Raw genomic sequence first — 27,268 nt, forward strand, 5'->3', positions numbered from 1 at the left:
TAAAAAGGCAATCATATGGTCAAATCGACATGAATTTTGTAGCACGAGTCGCGTAACCCACATGAGAGTACACCCAACCAAAACGGGCATGCAACACCACTGTTATTTACATAAACAGTATTTTACACAGTATGTAAAATAAATGCAATTGTAACTATATTTCTGGAGATAAGATAGACAAAGTAATGATTGTAATGGTTGCCTTTAGTTTTCACATTTTTGTAGATAACCTTTGGTGGTATAACCATACATTTTAAAAATATTATTTTAAAAATCAAATGTAACATATAAGAAACATTATTTTTTGGGGTATTTTCTGTACCATGCATACAGTTCACAAATATTAGTTTTACATGAAAATTCTACTGAAATACTTGGAAATGGCATGTCATATATATTGAAGAATGTGAAAAAATGTGCTTACCCATAGCAGAAGTGATATATGACAAAGTCAAACAAAATACCTCCAGATATCCAATGCATGCAAAACATAGCTTGCCATGAAAGTGTTAATATTACACAGGCTACTCTGAATCTTTTGCTTCTTTAAATTATGATAATTATCTCAGAGCAAATTGACCCTGTTTGGCTCTTACCCTAATCAGTTTTATTAAATAATTTTTATTAAAGACGTGTAATTTCTATGAGGATGTCTGTTATACGAGGATGCTTGGTAAAAATGAAAGCTTTGCTTTTCTGTTCAAAGATTACAAAAGGAGCAACATATGAACCATAAGTTCAGAGATAATATAAAGTAGTAGTATCCTTATGCAGATAACTTTCAGTTACTTCACTTATCTTTCAATAGTTGTTTTGGCTAATTCACAGTATCATCATATGAATATAAAGTATTTTGTCTTCCATGATCTCTACATATTTTATTTCATACTCTCCAGTTTGCACTCACTTTACACTGCATTTTCTGATAAACATTGTAACCTATTTGGCTGCATCTCATCATTCTTAGTCTCTTTGTTCCCCACCCTGTCCCAGTCTTCCATAATTATTGATTTAGATCATTTGTGCTAGTGGTCATTCACCCACTATTGCATCTTGACAGTTATATTTAGTAGTTAACTGAGTAATAAGTTCATGTCACACAGACTAAGTTTTTGAAACCTGACATTGTGCATTTTTAATTGTGGATGCATGCATGTGTGGGTTTGGGAATTTTTATTAGATTTTTTTTTCCCATTACTTTTACATAAATTTAGCGTTCTACAAGTCTCCCAGAACAACTTTCTCCCCGCTACAACACAAATATAGTGGGACAGCTTCCAAGTCCTGTCAGTCAACCCCCTACTAGTTCTCAGCTTTCTCCCAGTCATCGAGTTGGACAGCAACCTCCTTATTCACCGCTTTCTCAACAGCCATATCCCAGTCCTACTCCTCCACCCAGTAGTTACCAGCAAAGTCAACATCGTCTTTCTCCTCACTCCTTGCCATCTTATCCACAAGGAGGTCCTAGTCACTCTCCTTCACCAGCACCCTCAGGGATTGCAGGAGGTTCGAGATCACCACATCTACAACTCTCACCTCAACAAGGATCTATTCCTCCTCAGTGGAATCAGAGGGCACCTCAAAGTCCTATTCAAGGAAATCTGCAGCAACAAAATCCTATGCTCAATGCCCAGCTTTCACAGGTGATAGAAATAAATCTTTTATTTTTCTATTAATTGTTACTGTTCAGAATGAGTTGTTTTGTTAGCAGTAGATGAGTTTATTTTCTCCAGTTGTAATTGAGAGAGAGAAATTTCTGATCACAGCATTATTTCTAAATGAATTTTCCCTGTACCTGTACATTGGCGCATGCAAAAATCACTTAATACTTATATTTTTAAAAGCAGTTGTAAATTTTGCACTGAATGTGAATTCAGTGCTATATAAATAAATTTTTCTTTTTGAAAAGTTTATTTCCTAAACACAATAGATTATTTAACTTGTAGTACGAGGTGTGAACAGTTTAATTCCCGGAATGCACCTGTCGAAAACCTATGTTCTAACTATACATTAGTGACTACTGTTGCCTTTGAAGTAGTCCCCTTGTGCATTTATACACTGGCCATCTTATCTCTTTAGACAGTGTTCCCATTTTTGGAAACATGCCTGGAACTCTTTTTCCGGAATACTCTCGAGTTCCTTTATAACATTATGCTGGATATCAACGATGTCAGAAAATCTTCGTCCTTTTAGCGCAGTCTTTAATTTTGGAAATAGCCAGAAATCAAAGGGAACTAAGTCAGATGAAAAAGCATGATGACCTAATTCAGTAATTGATTTTTTGGCCAGAAATTCTCTCTCACAATGAGTGCACTGTGGCTTGACGCATTGTCATGATGGATGATCTGCTTGTCAGGCCACAATTCAGGTATTTTTCTCTGAACAGAATCTCAAATTTTTCACCATCTCTAAATAGCATTGTGGTTGATCATTTGTCCCCGTTGAATGAATTCATAGTGGACAGTCCTCCTTGTGATTAAAGAAACACACCAGCATGGTCTTGAACTGCAAATGTGGCATGCGTGCTTTTTTCATTCGTGGCAAACTGGATTTTTCATTGCTTCAACTATATTCAGCATAATGTGGGATTTAATATCCCCTTAATTTAAATAAAGTTACACCGCCGAAGTGAAGCCTATTTAAGTAATTTATGGGTGCACCTTTTTGACAACTCTTATAGCAAAGTATATAAGTTCTCTTCGCTATAACTTCAGTATTATATTATCTGGTCTACCTACTCACTGATGAGACCTCAATAAAGGTCGAAACTGGTCTGGGTAGTGACCTTCCACCATAATGTATAACATCATACATCTCCTAGGAGATGTGTTTTACATTATGGGAAATACTAAGAATAGTGATCGGAACTTTACCCACCTTTGTTATGAGTTGCCCTAGTGTTGAACTACATGCTTTAGCTTATGCTTCAATCTGCCAAAACTTTTATAGTTTACTATATTCGGCATGAAACTTTGAGTTTCTTATTTGGCTTTGAAATAATGCGGGATTTAATATCCCCTTAATTTAAATAATTAAGCAATTTATTATGTTTATGTACAAATGCTAGGAACATTAGAAAAAAAAAGGATGAGTTCGTTGCTTTATTGAATATGATGTGGCCTAAGATTAGTGAAACCTGGCTACCAAAATCAGATATGGTAAGTGGGATCAAGTCTAATGGGTATACAATTTTTAGGAATGACAGAAGAGATAGGAGAGGAGGAGGAGTGCTACTAATGAATACCAGATGACTTAAGTCCAGTTAAGATAGAAACACAAGAAAACAGTGATGGTAACACTGTAGCGGTGAGTTTGAGTCTATCTGGTGTGAAGTGGGGTTTAACAGAATGAAATATATGATGTAGTGTTGCTACAGACCTGGCAGCTCAGTTGCAGAGGACAAAGAAATGTATCACCAATTTAGCCTTATGGGTACCAAGCAAATGGTCATTATGGATGACTTTAGTTTTCCAAACATTGATTGGGTAGAAGAGAATTCTCATGCTACAAAAGAAGAGGAATTTATTGAATTGTTGCAAGACAACTTTCTCAAGCAGCATGTGAAAGAAGGAACTCAAGGTCAAAGTGTTGGGTTTGCTCATAGCATCAGAAGGGGGGGGGGGTCTGTCAAGAATATGGCTATTTTACCACCAATCGGTTGACAGTGATCATGCTGTACTTCCTTGGGAAGTATCTACTTGTATTGATGCTCCGATTAAAACAGGTCACATTCTGAACTACAAAGCTGGAAATTATTATTGACTTTGGAGAATACTATCGTTGGTCTCTCATGGTATCAGTTATTGAATGAGAAAAATCAGCAATGCATGGGAATCTTTGAAAAAGTGCTTGAATGAGGTGGTATCTCAATGTTATCCCTAGTGTTCGAAGAATAAATAGGCTGGGAGTGAAATGGATGTGCAACCTTATTAAGCAAGAGAATAAGAATGAGAGGAGTTTTGAAATATTATTATTATTATTCGTGACACCTCCAGGAAGTCCGTAGACTCATCACGGGAGGACACCTATTGTACAACTTTCGGTCTCCATCCACTACACATTACTAATATATAAAGCTCAGGCCAGAAAAGTAACGAGTATTGTGAGGAAAACTAAAATGGAGTATGAAAAGAAATTGGCCATGCAAGCTAAAGGCAATCCAAAGGAATTGTATTGTTATGCCACAAGCAAAAGAAAGAATCAATGTGGAAGAATAACTTTATTCAATGCAGATTGTACTCGAGTGTCACAAACTAAGGAGGTTGTTCATTTATTGAGTGATCAATTTGCCAAGATATATCAACGAGGCAAATGTAGCATGGTTCACAGTGCTACTGCTACGTAGGATGAAGAGTTAGAGGTTCATGAAAATGAGGTTAAAGAGCTGTTGCTTAACCTGGATAAGAATTTGTCAGTGGCAACAGATGGTATATCAGCCTGTTTGCTAAAGTAATGTTCGGCCAAATTGGCTAAGCCTTTAACACATTTGTATAACTTGAGTCTCAACTTGGGAATGATACCACAGGAATGGAAGGAATGTATGATAGTTCCATTGCACAAGGGTGGTGCAAAAACTGATGTATCTAACTACTGACCTATTAGTATCTCTGTTGTGGTAGTGAAGATTTTAGAGAAGTTGGTAAGAACTCGCATACAGAAATGGGTAGGCAAGCATTCTATACTCTACAGGGAACAGCATGGGTTTACTAAAGGAAGGTCATGTTTTAGCAATTTGCTCATATTTTATAACAATGTTACAGCCAAGTTGGATAAAGGGAATGGATACATTATGGTAATGTTGGATTTTTCTAAGGCATTTGATAGGATACTACATGAAAGCTGTTGCATAAACTGGAGAATATGGGATTGGAATATAATATCTTGACTTGGATCAGAGGATAGTTGACAGACAGATATCAAAAAGTGGTATACAGTTGGTGTGATTCTGCCACATTTAAAGTTAATAGTGGTATACGCCAGGGTTCAGTCCTTGTGCCATTATTGTTCAATCCATACATTAATGACATCAAGGCAGGGTCTAACATCAGATGTGCAATTGTTTGCAGATGATGCAAAGATAGGCAGGGCAATCGGGGATGCTACTGATATTCAGCAATTACAAAATGATTTGAATAGACTGGAAATTTGGGCAAATGAAAATGGCTGTCAGTTTAAAGTTATGCACTTTAGCATGATTAGAGTTCCAGCAGCATATTATATTAACAAGGTTATTCTACAAGAAAATGAAGAAGCAAGGGATCTTGGTGGATAAGAATTTAAAATTCAAAGGTCACATAGCAAAAGTTGTAAATATAATTCAGAGGATAATTGCGATGTTGATGCAAACCTTGACATGTAAGGATAAGGAAGTCATTTTGCCTCTGTATAAGGCTTTGATAAGACCACACCTGGATTATTGTGCTCAGATTTGCTCTCCTGGGTTCCAAGGGAGGGCAAATCTGCTCTCCCTTGAGAAGCTGTGGAAAGGGTGCAAAGAAGAGTTAGAAAGATTATATATCCAGAATTTGGGATTTAGATTATGAGGACAGATTGTATGTGGATTGCAGACTCTTGTTAACAGGAGAAAGAGGGTTGATATGATAGAGGTCTATAAATTTTTGAATAGGTGTTATAGGATTTCAGCTGGTGTAATGTTTCGTTATATGGAAGGTGGGGAGAAAACACGAGGACATCCATGCAAGTTAAGTTTGTTCATAGTCAAGAAAGAAGTAAGAGCTAGGTTTTTCTCCCAGAGAGCAGTGAGTTAGTGGAATAATTTTCCCTTAGGGTGGTGAGCGCATCTAGTGTGAATGAATTTAAGGGAATGTGTGATAGCTGGTTTAGGTGATTTATAGCCTACCTTAAGGAGTCCTTGACTCTCTGGAGATCTCAGATAATAATAATAATCAAAGAGAGAATGGAGTGAACTGGTGAGAGATAGTCATTAATTAAATAAGTTGTTCTCTTCTATATCAAGAATTTTTAGAGATGTCATTCCAGATAAGAAAATGGTATTCATTATTTAACAGATTTGCAGGTTAATTGATCAGCTCTTAAAATATTAGTCATAACAATACTCGGAGCACAAGAAGAATGCTGACAGGGTGATGTATGTTATTCCAGGAAGCAACATCTTTCATCTTCACCAAAGGTTTGGGTGTTATCAGAAGGTAAGAGTGGCAAAAAAAGCCAGTGTTATGATTCGATGCCTTTTGAGATTAACAGAAAAATTGTCATTGATTAACAGATTAGCATTGAGATTTAGAAATATTTCTAAAAGGAAATAAGGCTATCTGCTAGAGAGAAATCTGGTAAAAGTTGGGAAAATCAAGGCAGTTGAGGGCCTGATCAATCTTTGTATCAAACACAACAGAGAATCATCTAACTTGAGTTAGATGATTCTCTGTCTCTTTTTCCAGGAAAATTGCAAGGAAGAAGAGACAGAAGCCATCTGAGACATCTTTATATGAAGGACATCACTGAACAGGTAAAAGGGACATCCATTTTTGTTAAGAAATGCACATGGTAGGAAGAAGTGGAGAACTATGGCTGCCAACACCCTTGATCAGAGATGGTATCTAATTGGATGGATAAAAATAGTATAAACAATCTTTTAAATATTTTATTATGACATTAAATATTAATGTCATAATAATGTAGTTATTTCTGTTTGTTCATAAATGTTCATCATTCTGTTGCCATACTAAAAGTTAGCCATGGTTGCTGGAAAATTATTTCAGTAATTATGTATATTAAGTATCAGAATAAAAAGTTGAAAATGGTTGCAATTGAATGCTACAGTTATAATTAAATCATTTTCTTTTGTAATCATTCTCTTATATACAATTTTCTTTTTAGTTATATTTGTTATGTGAAGACACAAATAGCAGTAATTTAATTTACAAAATGAATCTGGGTAACACTTACCTGTATATTTCGAAAATAATGCTTGGCCAAATATTCATTCAATAGTGTAGTTCACCTCATTGTATTTTGAAACTGAAATACCATTACATACTTTGGTATATGCATGATGTTTCTTTTAGCATTTACTTTTATTGCTAGATTTGGCTGTTTTTATCTCATAGAATTGTAAACTTCAGACTCTAATGTTTTAGTGAAACTGTGTGATATATTGAGGACTAAAAACTTGGCGTGGTCTATATATCATTCCAAGAGAAATATTTTGGGGGGGAGATGAAGCTGCATAACTTTGGATTTTGATGAAAACAAGTTTTTTTACCCTATCCTTTAGATCAGGGTTTCTCAAACTGTGTTGCGATAAAGGTGAATAGGTGTTCCGCGAGAAGTTCTGGAATTTGTCATTTTAGTTTTCTAAGCATTTTTCATGAATAAATATTTTATAGTAAAAATATTCTGAGGAGAATAATATTCGTGAATATTGAACAGCTCAGACCCAGAACACCTAATAACATCTGTGTATCATTAATTTTCGCACATCGAAACCTTTCAACATTTGGGAAAGGGAATGTCGCTGTTTATGGCAGGTCATAAAAATTGCCTGCAAGTCCATTACAACAATTGGTGTCATATTCTCTGTTCTCAAAACTGAAGGAAATGATGTAGCAAATGTCAGTGACCAAGCAGCATATTTTTAAACATGGAAATATTCATGAATTATCGTTAATTTTCCCACATTGAAATCTTTCAACAATCGGAAGAGAGAATACCGCCGTTTATGACCGATCATAAAAATTGCCTGCAAGCCGATTACAACAATGGGCGGCGTGTTCTCAAAACCGAACGAAATAACATCTGCGTTTCAAATGTCATTGACCAATCAGCAAGGAAGTATAAAGAAAATTTTTCCACTGAAATTGAAGATCAAGGTAGTCTGTATCCAGTTCTCAAATCTATTACTACTGAATACTTTCTTCGCAAGTTCATATTGCAGTGTATAAGTGCTTGTCTGAAACTGGAGTGCCGTGATTTTTTAAAAGTAATAGGAATACTATTACTATAATAATAGAAATTTGTGATCTTTGTAAACTTCATAAGAGAATTTACTTGATCACAATTTAACAAGTAGAAACCTAAATAAGAAAATCGTGTGTGCATCTAAGTATAAAATGAAATAAATATATTGAAAGGAATAATTGTTAACTTGTATAAGAACATTGATTGTATAATATTAGAAAAATGAGATAATTAATTTACAGTATTTAGTAATAAGAATTTTGCATGTAAAAGGCTTACTTGTTATACACTTGAAACAAGAGATTGTAAGTCATGCTAATTCCAAAAAAAAATAGGTGAGCTGATAGCGTTTGATAAAGCTGACTCATAGGGTTACCTAGAACCAAAGTAAAGTCCAAGGTCATGGTTCCCGATTTAGAAAATGCCGTGGCTCAGTCGCGTGCACATGGCCCACCAAAGAAGGAAGGTTCAGCAGGGAGACGCCACACTAACAGGTTACGATAAACGTATGCTAATGTCGGGGGCGGGGAAAATGTTTAATTGCAGGAGGTGCAGGTAGGGTCATAATATAAAAGAGTTAGGACCCCCCCCATGAGGTCTTTGGCCAGTTTTTGTTTGGAGGTTACCTTTGAAGTTTCCTGAGTGACAGTCAGGAGTTCCCTCCGTCCACTGCAACAAGGAAAACTAGTAAGTGGGATGTGGAATTTCGGTCCCGTTTTCCTACCATCGAGAACAAAGGATGCCACATGGTCGGGAAGAAAGGTATTTACCTCATGCTAAGCCAGCCGTGGTCTAAAGGAAGGAGACTATCCGTGGAAATTGTGGATATCCTCATGGCGAATCTGATGACTGCAGAACAGTAGATAGATCATGTTTCCTTAGAAGAAGCCTGATATGCTGCACCCGAGAAGGCCCTCGTGATCTGAAGTACCCCAGATATGACCCACTACAGAAGGAATGTTTCTTCAGGAATCGCAGACAAGTAGCGTCTAGTAGAAGAGCTTCATCAAATGGTATTATGAAAGATTTTATGTTAATTCTGTTAATTTAATGTGGCTGTAATTGTGGTTCGTATTGCTAAGCAATTTGTAGGACTTGAATGAGAGTTGAACTAGGACTTCATCATCATCATCATCAAATTCCTGCCATGTACCCTCAAGGGGTGTACAGGATATGACAGTACTACATGAAAAAATTACATCATTACTAACTTCCTATCTACAATTTTCCTCCAAACCAGTCTGTTACTTGTCAAGACTCCAACATTATCAGATCTTATATTTCTATCGTCTAAGGCACTTTGTACCGTATCAATCCACCTATATCTTGGTCTTCCTCTGGGTCGTTTTCCTGCCAACCTGGCAGAGAACACTTGTTTTGCTAATCTTTCCTCTCCCATTCTATTTAAGTGACCATACCATCTGAGATTAGCTCTGCTAACGCATTCCTGGATGCTGACAATGTCAAGTTCTTTCCTAATATCCTCATTTTTAATATGATATTACCATTGATGCCATCTGTTCACGCCTCTAATCTTTCTCAGGACTCTCATATCTGCGGTCTCTAGTCTTTGGTCAAGTGTTTTACTTCTGACCCAGCTCTCAGATCCATAAGTTAAAACTCACTTTAGCTCACTTAATAGTATAGAGAAGGAGGAAATCCAGTTGTGTCCAATTGGGTTATTATATCATATTATTGTGCCTTAAACGGTTGAAGGATTTAAGACAACTTAATCATTGACGGGAAAGCCGCTTTATTTTGTGTGTGTAGAGTGCTTTGTGGAGGCATAACAGTTTATCCCACGTGCTAGTCTGAAATCTTCATTTTTGTATTTTGCTAGACTTATTAATATGGTATTATTTTAGTATTGAATTGGAGCTTTTAGAATTTAATGTTTTGTATTGTATTTATGAGTTTAATTAACTTTTGCTTATCAAATATTCGGTTGTCTGAGATTGCCATTCAATGCACCGCTTGTTATAACGTACGAACCTAGGCGTGGGGGGGGAGAAATAGTTAAGTTACGAAATCAAGGTTACGACTGCATGATTAATTCACTTCTAGACTTATTTAGGAATTTGCTTCTTTTAAAGTTCTTTATAACCTAAATGTCCTAAATGGCGCAGCTTTAAAAAATAAATGTCTTAGAATACTAAGAGGAGCAAGAGCTTAGATTTCTAGTACTGAAGTGACGATACACAGAGAAAAGGGATAAGATATATAAAGGAAAGGAAAGTATAAGGGAAATATATAATTAAACAAGAATGGGAGGACACAACATAAATGGCACAGCCGGTAGGATGTGGTTTAGCTAATTAAACTTAGGGTATAGGCTATTCACAGCAAGTTGGTTTTGGATGCGGATCAGACAACTGAAGGGCAAAAGTTAAAATTTGTGTATTGTTAAAAAATTTTGTATATTTTACTGTAAACTGGATGCAAGTATGACAGATCCCTCTAGTAGTTTAGGCATGAATGATAGTGAATTTTTTTGGTACGTTAACCCCCAGCAAGTGTTTTAGTTTTTTCTGCTACATAGAAGAGCTTAGAAAGGTTGGAGGATGGACTGACTTTCAGTTGTTAGTCTTGCTCCGTAGTAAACTGGTGGGGAAGACGAAAACCTTCCTTTACTCCTCTCCCATCCTCAAAGAGACCCTAGATTACTCTCACTTTAAGACAGTCCTGATTTCTCAGTTCTCCAAACTGGAAAGTTTAGGACCATATTTGTGGAAACTCCAAAGGTACACACAGAAGGATAGGGAGAGTGTAGCAGAATTTCACAACAGATTACTAACGGTGGCAAGTACCTTGAGTGTCCAAGGTGAAGAAAAGTCTCACCTGGACTGGGCCATTTTCCAGCAGTTCAGACAGGGAGTCAAAGCACAATTAAAAGACACTGCATTTAACAAAAGGTTGACCAATCTATGTGACTGCTACAATGCTGTCAAAGAGTGTGAACAAAGAACGTTTTAGGATACTAAGAGGAGCAAGGGCTTAGATTTTTAGTACGGAAGCGACGATACTCGGAGAAAAGGGATAAGATATATAATGGAAAGTAAATTATAAAGGAAATATATAATTAAACAAGAATGGGACACAATACAGAGTTAAAATCTAATATGAATAAGAGACAAGGCACTTTGTTTAATTTTGGTATTAAGAAATCTCTTATTGAAGGTGTTTGTGACAGATAGTGAGTCATCCACCTCAAGCCTAAGCCTACAAAGATCTCCAAGATGTACAAAAGGAGGGAAAAACTACCAGCACGCAGGAGAAAATGTCTGCATTCACTTGTAAGTACTTATAATAATATTATAAATATATTTGGTGATCAGAATGGGATATGCCAATGAAAATCAGCACAAATTAATTTAATGATGTGTGCCTGAAGAAACTACGACATGCTACAAGATTTCATTAGTCCATAGATAATTAATTTAAATGTAATGTAGATTTGTCAGCATGCCACACCGTATATATAAGTGTACTAATACCCTTTATAATTATGACATAATTAATTATTAATACTTATGTTAATATATGAACTTTAAAAAATTTTGGAAAGGTATTTACGAGTAAATTTGTTGGGACCGGGCCCTCGGGGGGGAAAAAATCAGCTAACACCTTTTTATTCCCGTATATAGGGAGTAGGCGAGGCGGCTTTTAAAAAAAGAATTCTTCTTACTCTTTTAACTAATTTTATAATTAATATCTGGTTTATTTCGAACTGTTTAATTTTTGTTACTGAGCATTTTATCAAATCATTCTTATTACAATTGCTTTTACATTATTTGATATGGTTTAGTACTTTTACAAGTATTGTTACAATTCATATTTACTTTTGCATGTTACAGTCTTTTTTTACTATTTTGCATTATTCATTTACTTTTATATTATTCGACATTTCTTATTTATAATCTTATTGTTTTTCATACTAAAGTTACCTTTACAACACAATTCTATTTGTTTTTATTATAGCTCTGACAAATATTGGAATTTGAATATTATTGAAAAAATATCCATGGATTCTTGTTTAAAGACAGGAACTTTAACACAAGGAGGAGCAAGTACTTCTGCTGACACATCTACTAGTATGATTGGAGAAGATATGGAATTGCAAACTGTGGTTTCTTCAAGAGCTAATATTATAGAACAAGAGTCATCTAAGAACAGACCTAAACGGAAGTACCATGAAAGTTATTTAAATTATGGATTTACGTATATTGGCAATACACATGCTCCTGATGCAATGTGTGTTTTATGTAATAAAATACTAGTAAACAGTTCTTTGGCTCCAGCTAAACTTCGTAGGCACTTAGAAATGAAACACACTGATTACAAAGGAAAAGATATACATTTTTTTAAGAGACGTGACTCGCTAGAAAAATCTAAACTTCAAATGGCTACAACTGAAAATGCAGCAACAGAGGCATTTCACGTGAGTCATCGCATTGCACTTCATGGTGAAGCTCATACAATTGGTGAGACACTCATTAAGCCTTGTGTGAAAGACATTGTATCATGCATGTTAAACGAGCAGGTTACTAAAAAAATAGATGCAGTACAATTATCAAATGATACTGTTTCACGCCACATCAAAGATCTTTCTGCTGACATAGAAAAAGAGCTAATTCGTCAATGTAGACTTTACAGTGAATATTCATTGCAAATGGATGAATCTACAGATGTCGCAGAACTCACTGTATTACTAGTGTTTGTTCGTTACATATTTGATAAAAGTATTGAAGAAGATTTCTCATGTGCGAATATCTACAAGAAAAAACTACTGGAGAAGATATATTCAACTGTATTAATAATTGTATTACAAAACAGGAAATCGGTTGGGAGAAGTGTATTTGATATTTGTACAGATGACGCTCAAGCAATGGTAGGAAAGATGAAGGGAGTTGTAACACGCATCCTGTAAGTAGCTACGAGAGCCACCAAAAGTCATTGTGTTTTGCATAGACAAGCACTAGTAACAAAAAGAATTCCTAGAGATTTAAAAACTATTTTGGATGAAGCTGTAAAAATGATCAACTATGTAAAATCTCGACCACTTCAATCCAGATTATTTAAAATTTTGTGCAATGAAATGGGTAGTGCACATAATGCACTTTTATTACATACTGAAGTGAGATGGCTATCCAGAGGAAAAGCATTATTGAGGCTTTTTGAACTTCGTAGCGGGTTAATGGTCTTCTTGATGTCACATAATTTGTGACAAAATTTTATTGAATTATTAATAAATTCTTCATGGTTGATGAGTCTTGCATATCTGGCAGATATTTTTACAAAGTGCAATGAAATTAACTTGTCATTAGAAGGAAAGAATATTACATCTTTTGATAGGAAGTTGTAATTCTGGATTTCTACAGTTGAACAGAATAATTTTGATTGTTTTCCCACCTTGCATGAATTTTTGACTGAAATAAATTCTAAAGTAAATGAAGTATCTAACATAATTTTAGAACACTTGCATGACGTGCAATCAACCCTTTTGCAATATTTTCCAAAATCCAGTGAGCACAATTCCTGTATTCTGAATCCATTTACAGCGACAGCTAAGCCAGCACGCTTCAGTGCAAGTGACTATGAAAATCTAATTGACTTAATTAGTGACTCTGATTTAAAACAAAAATACAAGGAACTGTCAATAAATGATTTCTGGACAAATTTAACAGAAAAGTACCCCAGCTTGTCAAAACTAGCTATTCTCGTTTTACTTCCTTTTACAATGACATATTTATGTGAGGCAGGATTTTCATATCATGCTGCAACCAAATCAAAGTCCAGGAACAGACTCAACGCTACACCAAATATGAGAATTCAACTTTCTAATATTGTGCATGATATCAAAAGAATTTGTAATTCAAAGTCCCAAAAAATCGGAGTCATTAAGAACTTAATTTGCAATATACGTGTTTTACTATTTTTGTGTTTTGTTTTTACTAATTAACATTTGACAATAAATGATTGTTTTTTCTTAACACTTAGATTTAATCATTTATTTTATTTATATTTACCTACCCTACAAAACCAGCACACAGGAGAAAAAGTCTGCATTCACTCGTAAGTACTTATAATGATATTATACATTTTTGGTATCAGAATGGGATATGTCAATGAAAATCAGCACAAATTAATTTAATGGTGGTTTAATTAATAATTAATTATTAATCATTAATAATTATCAATTATTGATTAACAATAAAATAAGCTAAATTGCCAATTAATTATTAATTAATACATTACAAAATAACCAAGGTGTTCCCTGAACATTTCAGAATTAGTGAAGTGTTCCATCGTAGAAAAAGTTTGAGAAACCCTGCTTTAGATCATAGGTGGCCAACAGCGGTCTGCATGCAGCCTGTAACGTGATTTTGTGCGGCCCGCGGCAGGATAAAAACTATATTAAATTATATGTATTATCAATTTAGCTATTAGTTTCGAGCACAGATTTTCTGATTGATATACTAGTTATATTCATTATTTCTGATGACTGAAACAATTTATATGGGGGGAGGGCACACGTGACCGGGGAACACCACAGAGACCAAAACGTAGAGGGAACTAAGAGAGAGAGAGAGCCTCCAGCCCCGTGAGTTCGTTTTTAAACTCTTCTATAGCGTCCTCTTCCGTACTCCAAGCTTGTCTATGACGCTTTCCAATTGGCTGTTACCTCCTCGCTGAACGAGGATCGCTCTCTTCGGGGAATGCGAAATTCGAGCGCCTTCCACAAATGCCTACTCATTGTTCGTTACGTCATCTTTGGTGGTCACACAGCAACCTTTGTACTTTCGTTCGCATGACAATATGTGATTTTATACGTGGCATAGTTTAATATTGGTGCTTTTGAAAGTTTAAGATTTCCATCTATTTTAGACAATACTTTAAACATAGTACAATCTAATGCTTATTTCCTTCTTCAATTTCATTTTAATTTAGGATTCAGTTTCTTCCTTTATATTTTAATTCCCTTCTTAAACAAAGTTAACATCTGCATTTTGAATTATGTCTGTTTTGGCAAGAATACAAGTGTGCTTTTGCTTGATATGGTTGTTCTTGATAAATCTTGAATGGAGCAGTTCTATTCTTGATAGAACCATCATTCAAGATCTAACAACAGAAACCTGTGGGAATGATAGATGATGCAGTACAACTAAATATCTAATGATAGACCAGTGAAAATTACCATTTAGCTACTAAAAACTATATTTATGTAAGGTGGTGTGGTTTTTTTTGAACATGAGTGTACTTATTATGTAATTATTACCTTATGTACTGCTATGATCTCTATTGCACAATATGACCTTAGTTGCCCTTGCATCACTAAACCAAAACTCCCCAGTTCTAAACATTATTCTGAACTCTTTCATTTCTTATCCTTAAAGGCTAACTTTTTGTAATCCACCTAACCTAATAGTGAAAAATACATAACACACAGTGTTTTGTATTTTTTTTTTAATTTCCTTTCAGTTTTTCTGTGTATGATCAAATGAACCTAGCAGTATTCCTATTATTTAATCAATCATTTATTAGGCCAAAACTAGCATATTTTTCAAGTTACATCACCTCAGCAGTTTAATACCATGTGATAAATTTCAAAGTATGGCTGGTCCTTTATCATGCTCCTTTCACATATATCTGGAGTCAGTCAGTTTTTTTGCACAGCGCATCTTCTTGGAGCTCCTTTTCTCCCCATCACAAGCAGGCACATTAAGTGGGAAAGTGTCAGACAGTTAAATACAGTGAACCAGAGAATGCAGATCTTCTTCCACCTTTGGGTCACTTCCTTGGTTTGCTGCATTTTTCATTCAGCATGTGAATTACCTGTAGCCTGAAGTCAAGATTTTTCAGTTTTAACTAGAAATAAATTGTTGCATTTATTCCATAAATGTTAAGAAAATGAAACAAAAGTTTTACACACAACTACTTTAATTTTCTCATAGTTTCTGAGAAATTCATTTGCACACCACTTACCTTCAAGTCCCTCTTGTCAGATGTCATCTCCTTCCAGGAGGTGGTTGACTACCATGAACTTCCACCGTGTACGGCTTGGTGCTTCTCTTTTGCATTTTTCATAGGACAAAAAGGTCCAGTCCTTAATATTTCTCATCCAATCTATTCTTTGTCTTCCTCTTCTTTTTCCTTGTATCATTCCTTCTAGAAGTGTTTTGTAGGGATTCATGCCTTAATATGTGACCAAGGGAGGTAGTTTTCCCTTTTCTTAATGGTTTTCAACAGAATCCTATCTTCTCCAATCATCTCTAATATTTCTAAATTAGTTTTTTTTGGCAGTCCATGATACTCTAAGAATTCTGAGGATCCACATCTCAAAGGCTTTTAGTATATTTTCACAATATTTTGATATTGTCCAGGTTTCTGCTCCATATAGCAGTGTTGACCATACGTAGCATTTAGACAGCCTAATTCTTGTTTTTGTGTGACTTTCCCTTGAGGTCAGAATGTTTTTCATTCTAATGAAGGTTGATCTAGCAGTTTCTGTTCTTCTTAATATTTCCTTATCACACTTTCCATTCTCTGTAATTAGTTGACCAAAATATATATAACTCTCTACTCGATCTAAAGTATTTCCTCTGATCTTAATATTTATATTGGGTATTTTCCCTTTTTCTCTTGATACTGGCATGATTTTGGTTTTTTATTAAAGTTGAAATTAAGTCCATAATTTTCACTTAGCTTCAGCATCTCTTCTAGTAGGTTTTGAAGATCTTTTGTATTTTCAGCTAGCAGTACTGTATCATCTGCATATCTTAAGTAGTTTATATTCCTGCCTCCTATGCTGACTCCTTTAAATTCTTCTAATTGCTAGAAGATATTTTCAGTATAGAGGTTAAACAATATAGGAGAAAGAACACAGCCTTGTCTGACACCCTTCTTTACTGGGAATTCCTCACGATTTCTGCTGATATTTTTATTGAGGCAGTTTGCTCCCAATATAGATTTATCAGTAATCTGGTATCTTTACTATCTACTCCTAAATTTCTGATGCATTTGATTAGTTGTTCATGTATATTGTCAAAGGCCTTTGTGTAGTCCATAAAACATAAGCAGACTTCTTTCTGCTTCTCCAGATATCTTTCTATAATAGTTCTAATGTTGAAGAGTCCTTCTCTAGTTCCTTTATTTTCATGGAAACCAGATTGTGTTTCATTAATTTCCATTTTAATTTTATGTTATTTCTTTCTAGGATGATATATAACATAACTTTTGCTATCTGACTGATCAGACTGGTTGTTCTGTATTCTTCACATTTGATTGTCTTCGATTTTTTAGGTATTGGTAGGAACGTTGAGTGCTTAAAATCTTTTGGCAGGTGTCTAGTTTCGTATATTTTGTTACATATGTCAGTCAGTGATCTTATAGCCTTATCATCCAAAGCCTTTAAATATTCTGCCATAATTCCATCCATTCCTGGAGCTTTTCCTGGTTTCAATTTCCTAATGGCATTTGTTATTTCCCAGGTAAGAACAGTAGACCCCTCCAAATCTTCTTGCATTGGCTTATCTATTCTTTCATGATTGTAGAGTTTCTTTGAATACTCTACCCATCTAACCCTTATTTTGTCTTTCTCCATTAGGATGTTTCCACTGATATCTTCAATACAATGAGAACCTACCCTTTTGCAAAATTTGTTAGTTAGCCCCCTAACTTTTTCATGAAGTTCTCTGGTTTTGTGCTTTTTGTTCAGAAGTTCAGTTTCCTTGCATTTGTTGTTGAACCATAGTTCTTTTGCAATCCTACATTCTTTCGTGATCTCCTTGTTTAAGTTCTTGTATTCAGGACAATTTTTGTGTTTCTTTCTTTCCTCCATCATTTTCAATATCTTGTCATTCATCCAGGGTTTACTCATTTTCTTCTCAAATTTGGGAATTGTTTGTTTTACCACCTTTTTTTTATGCCCTCTTTAAATTTCTTCCATCTGTCCTCAATCTCATCTTGGTAAGGATACTTGGTGGGATCAGGAACATTAACAGCAGTGGATTGTGCCAGTTCCTTTAAAAATTTATCTTGTATTTCTAATTTTAAGGGGGCCAAGATCATATTTTTCTATGTTTAGAGCTTTTATTGTTTTCTTTAATTTTATTGCAGCTTTAATGACCACAGGGTTGTGGTCTGATCCAATATCAGCCCCTGGGTATGTTTTCACTTGTAATATGTTATTCCGGAATCTTTTTTTTTAATCATTATATAGTCAATATGGTTCCTACAGCTGTCTCAGCTGTCTCTGGGACTTTTCCATGTGTAAAGTCTTCTAGGAGGGTGGCTAAATAAAATATTTGCTATTACCAGTTTGATTTCTTCACAGAACTGTATAATCTCTCCTCTCGGATTTCTGTGTCCCACGCCCTGGTTTCCCATGCAGGAAGAGATCTTTTCTGAGCCTACTTTAGCATTTAGATTTCTCATAACAATAGTTATGTCATCTGATTTAGCGTTGTTTAGTGCATTTTGAATGTCTTCATAGAAACATTCTACATCTTCATTTGGGTAATCAGAAGTAGGTGCATATATTTGGACAATAAAAATATTAAAAGATTGAGCTGCAATTTTTAATGCAATTATCCTGTCACTTATGGGCCAAAATCCAAGTAAGATTGCACAATCTTATTTTTTAATACAAATGCTACTCCATTCCTATAAATGGCTCTTTCTGTTTATTTTTCCACTATTAGTTCATTTGACTTAACTGACACCAGCAATGTCAATTTTCATTGCTTCAAATTCTTGTATAAGGTTATCTAACGTCCCAGCTTCATATAAGGTCCTTGCATTCCAAGTTGCAAACCTTAAGAGAAGATTCTTGGTTTTCAGACGTGAAGGATCAGGAGATACCCTCCCTGGAAGGTGTAAGGTATCTTCGTCATATGATATTTTCATAGTATCCATCTTATGTTCCCGAGTTTCTTTCTCGTCTTCCCTGTAATGTTTCCAAGAGATAAAAGTTGCAGAGGGTCCAACCTTGTCTCTGTTGCTTAAATCCGACATGGTTCTCTGTTTCATGGTTTACTATGGAAGGTTATGTGGTGAGGTTCCTGTCTCTTCCATGGTGACTGGCCACATCGCTGTTTTGTCTTGGAGTGTGCCCAGACTATATCACATAGTTTGCTGTCATGCCTTCATTACCATTGTCAAATTGAATTTTGGTCGTCTGCTAACTCAGTCTTCAAGTGCCTCCTCCTTGTTGCAAAACTAATGAGGGTATCAGCATTTTATGCTGATACCCTCATTAGTTTTGCATGCCAGTCAAGGTACAGTCCCAGAGTGTGACTGCTGGTGCACTCTACCAGCTACTTGGAGCCATAAGTTAGAGTTGCATGAGCAGTGGGTATCTTCATTCTCCGGCGTTGATCAAGTATTTTATTTCTAACCTAGATCCATAAGTCAGAATTAGTTGGAACAGTCTTATGTACAGTTAGTTTAATGTTTTGACTAATTTATTTACTTCTTATTCCATATAAATTTATTGACTCCCTCCATTTTCCAGTTTTGCTAATTCTGTTGTCTATTTCCTTTTTTTTTTTGTCTTATTCACTAAAAACATTCAGCTGTTCACTGATAGTTACAAACTGAAATGTTTCACTTGTTCTGCAGGTATTCAGGATGCATCTGATGTTTATAGCCTTCTTGGCTATTTTTATAGGCTTAGCTTTTTTATTCCTGATTTTTGTACCCTACAGTAGTTGTTCAATTTAGTTGGAAGATCCTTTGCCTTTATTTGCCATAGGCTTTTCAGCCTCTCATGTTTGGGAGTGATATTGACACATTACTCAGTACAGTAATGTCTAAATATAGGAATACAGGCCCAGGTTACGAACGAGATACGTTCTTGAGAACATCTTTAAGTTGGATTTGTATAACTCGGTTCCCTGATGAACAGCGCATATGCCAAAACAATAATAATATCCCTCTACTGTAGTAATAAGTTACAGAAACTACTGTGCTCTTTCTTTTAATTCAAACAAACAGAACATAAAAACAAATTCATACAAGACATTTATATGGGAAGAGCTTCTTTAATAATACGGCAAAGTGTGGGTTTGTTTACATGCACGAAAGAAACTAGTTCCTGAATTATTAATTTAATTATTAATTATCTTTATGGGGAGCCTGTTCGTAAGTCTGGTCATCCGTAACCTGGGGACTGCCTGTAATTGGTTTTAATTTCAATATGTTGCTCTTTGTATCTCTGAATCCTGAAGTATTGTTGGCTATGGCTTTAGTACATGTGATTATCATATTAATATTTAATTATTTTTATGAAAATTCTGAATTAGATGGTGGCAGATATATTATGTGTGTGAAATTGTTAAATATATTAAATTATTAACTAGGGTACTTATAATGGTCAGCCAAGGTTCCCAAATCAACAAAGACAGATTACTGTGAGGTCGATGCCCAGTCCTGGTTCTATAACAGGCTCTCGAAATTCCCCATTTTCTGGTCAGCCAGAGGGAGCCTTTTCTCCTCTGTCACCTGTTAATGTTTATCAGGGTCAGCAGCCTCCACAACAACAGCAGCAGCAACAACAGAGGATACAAAGAACTATGTCAGTTCCAGGTAATTGCATAGTATTTCAGAATTGATTCAGAATAAGTTATTTTCAAGTATTAGGTATCACATAATTATTGCTATCCAACTAATTGGTATCCTCTATCCTCCATTGCCATATTTTAATAATATGTGTTGCTCAGTCTCTGCAATGCAGTGATATCTGCTTATAATTTGTGTTACATAAAGATATATACTAAAATTTAAAGTTTACATTAATTATGCAGTTGTGTATGTGATAAATATGGACAAGACAGAGTTCATATTTAAATTATGATACATTTACAAATAAATTTAAAAATATGAAATGCTCTCTGACAGTGGCACCATCTTGTAGAGTTAAACAAAAAGCAATGTGCTGTGCACTATATTTATTTTTAAAAGAATAAATGTCCCCAATCTCTAAGTGCAGAATTCTTTGTTTTTGATTTGTACCAAGTGAATTTGTATGAAATATGCTGGTCCTTCTGACCATTATCATTTATATAAATCTTCAACAGAGTGTTTTTGCCTCTCCATCAGTTGCAAGTTGGCCGGGGGGGGGGGGGGGGATACCTTATACCAGTTTAAATTAAGATAAGTTGAAGTTATATGTACTTTTTTTTACTCCATGTTGTTGGTTGTAAATGAGCAGTATGTAGTAAAAAGTGTTGTTGCTATTTTTTTTTATTATAGTTTAATTTATTATTATTACAAAGCACTACAGTAATATATATGGTGAAACTGTGAAAGAGCATCTCTTATCTGCTTGGCAATCTTCCACATGACTTAAAACATGTGAACAGTTATCGAACACTGAAACAAGAACTATGGAAGTGGTACCAGCCCAAATAGCACATTGCATCCATAGAACCAAAAGGATAAAATGATCAGTTATCTAAATTAAAAAGAAAACTCCACATGCTCATATACATAGAAACAGAAACTGTGTGAACTGTAATCTGATCATCTAGTCCTATTAGAGGCATCCATTAGATCAGATTTCTTGATATGGAAAAAAGCATATGATGCTGCTTGGAGATTTGGAATACTGAAAGATGTACATAATTTTTGTCTTAGAGGAAAAGTTGCTGTCATTTATCAAGAACTTCTTATCTAACCAAATCTTCCAAGTTCATGTGGAAACTTTCTCCCAACTGCATAACCAACAGGAGGGTGTCTCACAAGGCTCAGTTTTAAGTGTCACACTTTTTGCAATCAAGGTTAACTCAATAATGGAACAACTTCCTCCAAAAGTAAGTAATATTCTCTCTGTGAATGATTTTGCCATCTTCTGTCATCCATGTAATAGGGATTATAGAAAGTGAGCTGCAGCACGACATTTACCATCTCACAAAATTGATTCTTGCAAATGGATTCAGATTTTCACAGCACAGACAGTTTGTGTGCACATTTGCCACAGACATGGTTTTCATCCTGATCCAGAACTCTGACTAAGACAACCACTAATAATGGTTGCACCAAAAGCCAAGTTCTTGGGACTCGTATTTGACAGCAAACTCAGTTTCCTCCCTCACGTCAGTTACAAGATAAGTGTCATAAAGCAATGAACATTCTGTACCCCTCTCTTCAACCCTTTTGGAGTGCTGACAGATATTCTTTGCTTCATTTGTTGAGGGCATTGATAAGATCTTGATAATGGATCCCTATTCACCAACATTTTGAACATCATCAATTCTTAGTGTGTATTATGAAGCAAACAGACCACTTTTGTCAAATCGACAACAAAAATAAAATCCTTCTCAGACCACCCCATGTGGCCACTATTTTTCATCCACAATGGGAGAATCTTTGCAACTTGACAGACTGCCATAAAACCTAAAACCCTTTGGTTTGCAGATAAAATCTCTCTTACAAGCTCTAGAGATTGTGGAAAATATAGCCCAGATGCCACCAAACACACTTTCACTGTGGCAATCATAGTACACGCCAGTATGTATGTATGATCGATTACTTTTGTTTTAGCAGACTACTGAAATTTTCTGCACCAATGCCACTAGAGTGTAACAACTTTATAACTGAGCTGTATGCAATAGAGCTATATCAGATTGTACTGCTACAAAAGCTGCATGATATATCCAGTCTCAGAAAGCTCTCTTCAGCAGTAAGAAGTCTAGAGCTACAGAAACATTCAGTGTTCTCTGGAATTCCACACCTAATAGATTCCAAGCCATGTTGGGATTACGGGAAACGAGGCTGCAGATACAAATTAAACATGCAAAAGAATTATATTCTTTGTTTCATCCTTTATCCTAGTGTAAGCAAAGAAAGTTTGCATGTGAAGTCACGACTGGGCTAATTGTATATAGAGGATAATGACTTCACATCGGTTGCCTTAGTATCCCATAATGCAATGAATGTATCCTTGCAGACATGTATAATGCTATGAATTATGGGAAGGGCCACTATCCAGACTGGTTTTGACCTTATTGAGGTGAAAAAGTAAAGGGGTGCTGATTATAGGCCTAGAGTAGTTAGTATAGGGGTGCAAGAGAGCCTGATAGTATTAGGAGAAAGAAAAGGCCTCAGCTCTTTTTATATCATCATATAGCTAAAAACTATCAGTTTTCCTTTTTTTACCAATCTCATATAGATGAGCGACCAAAAGAGTAATTGAAACTAAAGTGCAAAGATGACTGATACCCATGTGGTTAGCCTTATGAGTTTAACTGCCTTGAGTTGGCCTTCTCTGCCTAGGATTGCTCTCCAGTCATCGCTGCAATTGACTATATGACCACTTTGAATTAAGAGGATGAAACCATTTAAAAAACCTCTGATAGCAATAATTGGCCGAATTTTATCTCCCCCGGTGAATATTACTTAATATGGGTGTTCTACACCACCTAGCCAAAAATTTGATATCTCCTAGATTGCTTCTTTCTAAATACAAAAATCATCTGACTGAACAATAAAATTTCCACAGTACAATATTATAAAGCATTTGGATGTCATATTGCTGTCTTTAAATCCATGTTTCTTTCTTAATTTCCATAAATGGTTTATGGAAATTTAATTCATTAATTATAAAAATGAAATGAATTATAAAAATAAAAAAAAAATTCTCTTCCCATTGCTGACAGATGGTGGGTACTGCAAAAAAAAATAGCATGTTCAGTTATAAGGAGTGGAATGGCCAACACATAACTTAACCAAATACACAGGGCAAGAAGGCAGCTGTAGAACATGTTCCACAGTTTCCAATCAGTAATAACAGATGTTGCAGATTGGATCTCTGATGTTAAAGTATGTCCATTTGACATTTGATAGTATTGACTTGGAAGGTGACCATATGCAATTCTTCAAGTAAGATCCCTCCTGTTAGGATATCCTTGGAACTTCAATAGGTTGTGAAGCAAAGTGTTATTGTCAGTACCCAACTGTGGAAGTTCGCAGCAAAAGAGATTAAAGATTTCTTTATACCAAATTTTACTTTTTTTTTTTTAAAGAAAAGAATGTCAATGCCAGAGTCTTGTATCAGTCTTAGAGTTAAGCACAGAATTGTGTAGTTGAGGAATAATCTCGGCTTTTGGACCTTTATAATCATTTAAACAGGGGAAGATGAAAACCCAGGTAGTACAGGAGAAAATATTGCTGAAATATCAGTGTTTAAGACTGGAAGCCCAAATCCTCCATGCTTCTTCAATAGTTGAAGAAATTCCTTTTTAACTTCTTGATATCAGCTGGACCAAAAGAATTGCTTAGTCTTACTATGTAATTGCCTTTCTTCAGCTTCTGTGGTGTCCATAATATTTATTATGTACAACTGAGCAGGGAAGATTATGGTTTTCAGTACTATGGCTTTAGAAGTAATGGAAAGTGGCCCTATTTTCTAAGTTTTCAATGTTCTTGGATATAAATTCTTGAACTGGTAATATTGGGTGAGTGGAGAAGGGAATTCCAAGTATAATTAGGGATTCTCTCTTAGGGGTTAGTCCAAAAGGAATGCCTCCAAGATCCCACTTTCCAAAAACTTTGAATTTTGTCTTGTCTGCATTAGCAGTTAATCCATTGAACTTGCTGAATTTTTCTAAAATACCAAAAAAGATATATATGAAATCATTATCCTTCAAAGTGCCCACTACATCATTAGCATTTGCTAATACCTTATTTTCCTTCATAGTTGAAGGAACTGTTATTCCTCACACAGCATGCTTATTGTAAGAAAGGTTCAAGAACCAATGAAAAGAGAAATGAACTAAAAGGACAACCTTACTTGACTCCTTTTCTGAATTTTTGCTGGGTCTGTCAGGAACCCATTAACTAGGAGGCAGGTGGTTGAATTGGCATTCCTTTGATAACAGATATTAGTTTTTTACCTACACCAATTTGCTGGAGGATGTGGAATAGAAAGGGATACCGGACATTATCGAATGCTTGAGTAAGGTCTACTGATAGCACTGCCATTGACTGCTTTTTTGTATTAACTAATGCAGAAAAATATCTTGTAGTCAGTATTAGATAGAGAAATATGGCTCCAACTGCTGATTAAGGTATGATCTCTATTAGGTTTTGAAATGAGGACGATGTGGCTTGCTACAAATTCACTTGGTATGTGTCCTGATGACAGAAAAGAATTAAATACTATAACTAGAATGGGAACAATAAAATCCCTAGCATTGCAGTGAAGTTCTATCCTAGACCATCAAGTCCTGGGGATTTTCTTGTCTGGCATTCTTTATAAGCTTTGATAACTTCAGATGGGTCTGTCACGCCCATCTTAGATATGAACAGGAAAGCTGTTAATATTCCAGAAGTTATAATTTCTCACAGTACTATTGTCTTCCAACAGATTTTTGTAGTGTTTTTGAAAGGAGTCAAGGATGTCTTGGTGGTGGACATGTATTCACCACCAGATTTCAGTAATAGTTCTTTTGCAGAATTGAGTGAATTGTCTATTGAAGAATGCAACTGAAGGACTATCTGCAAAGTGCTTGTATTCTTATAAAATTTCTTACTTCTACTCGTTTCTGCCTTTCCTCTTCTGTCCGTGTTGATGTTTCAAATTATGTTGGTTTACTACAAACCGACTTCTCTCTTTATTATTATTATTATCTGAGCCCTCCAAGTAATCAAGAACTCAACGAGGAATCACCCAAATCAGCTATCATACCTTTGCTTAAATTCATTCATACTAGATGCACTCACTACCCGAAGAGCAATTTATTCCACTCACTCACTACTCTCTGGGAGAAGAACCTATCGCTTATCCCTTTCTCGACTGTGAACAAACTTAACTTACATGAATGCCCCACCCCCCCCTTGTTCTCCCAACCTTCCATATAATAAAAATTTTCATCAGTTGATATCCTATAACACCCTTTTAAAGGTTTATAGACCTCTATAATATCACACCTTTTTCTCCTGTTGACCAGAGTCTGCAGTCTACATTCTCGCAATCTCATAATCTAAATCCTATAATCCGGATATAACCTTTGTAACTCTTCTTTTCATCCTTTCCAGAGCTTTATCCCTTTTGTAACTCGGAACACCAAATCTGCGCACAGTAATCCAGGTGTGGTCTTATCAAAGCCTTATAAAGAGGCAAAATGATTTCCTTATCCTTACATGTCAAGGTTCACTTCAACATCGCAATTATCCTCTGAAATGTATTTGCAACTTTTGCTATATGACCTTTGAACTTTTAATTCCTATCCACCAATATGCCAAGATCCCTTGGTTCTTGTTTCTTGTAGCATAAACTCACTAATATAATATGCCGCTGGAACTCTAATCACGCCAAAGTGCATAACTTTGGCGTGATTAGAGTTCACGCCATCAAAGACTAACCTCTAGTCTTTGATCAAGTGCTTTATTTCTAACCCAACTCTCAGATCGATATCTTAAAACTGGTTTAAACACTGTCTTGTATACTGCTAGTTTGGTGTTTTGAGTAACTTCTTTTTTTCCATATTTATTCAGCTATCTATCCACCATACCAGCTTTGCTTATTGTTTTGTTGTATATTTTCAGATTTAACTTGCCATCTTCACTAAAAACTGTTCCAAATAGCTGAAATATTTACTGGTTCTATAGGATCTCCATTCAGAATACAGTTGAAGTTTTCTATGCTCCTTTCATAGTTTTGGTCTTTTTATTGCTGATTTTCATGTCATATTTGGTAGAGCTGTTATTCAATAAGATAACTAAACTGGGTTTTATTGATCAGAATTTGATACAACTAGTAACTGACTAGTTTTGCCATGTTAACTATTGGGTTTATCTGGGTTTTTGATGAACATAAAAATAGAAACTTAATTATTCTCCAAATATTAACCAGTGATGGATATCCTAAAAAAAAATAAAAAGAAAAGAATACTACTCTGTAATCCCTCTCCACAGCAAATCCAGGACAATCATTACAGGGCTTCAATTTCCATTCCTTTTGTTGGCATACTTTCACAAAAAATTGCCAATCTCCTAAGGTCTCATGACATTAGAGTAGCCTTCAAACTGATTAGAACAGTACAGAATATGTTACGTTAACCTACAGACTATAATGCTTTCAACAAACGCCATGGAGTTTACATCCCATGTTCTTGTGGCCTTAATTACATAGGACAAACTTCAAGAAGTCTGGAAATAAGACAAAAGAAGCACATTGGAAACGTCAACAACAACAAAGAGGACAGTTCAGGATTGGCATTCCATTTTTCCAACACTCACCACAACATTGAATGGGACAGAAATTCTATGCCATACATAGAAGATGACTACAGCTAATGCAACGTAAAAGAAGCTACAGTGGCAATTCGCT

General features: G+C 35.4%; 1 protein-coding gene across 6 annotated transcripts in view; it reads left to right on the top strand.

The window, feature by feature from the left end:
• LOC150094596 (uncharacterized) overlaps positions 1-27,268 on the top strand; it is a 700,870-nt gene that overhangs the window by 565,587 nt on the left and 108,015 nt on the right. For 5 of the 6 annotated variants that reach the window (XM_090411628.1, XM_090411625.1, XM_090411624.1 and 2 more), the window contains 2 exons: positions 1,215-1,643; positions 20,298-20,523. In XM_090411628.1, the coding sequence (XP_090267754.1) occupies positions 1,215-1,643; positions 20,298-20,523 (655 nt within the window). The remainder of the gene's footprint in view (positions 1-1,214; positions 1,644-20,297; positions 20,524-27,268) is intronic. The other variant, XM_090411629.1, reaches the window with a different exon arrangement.

This window comes from Typopeltis vanoorti, chromosome 21, assembly GCF_054136105.1.
Source record: "Typopeltis vanoorti isolate ZY-2024b chromosome 21, IOZ_Tvanoo_1.0, whole genome shotgun sequence".
NCBI classification, from domain to species: Eukaryota; Metazoa; Arthropoda; class Arachnida; order Uropygi; family Thelyphonidae; genus Typopeltis; species Typopeltis vanoorti.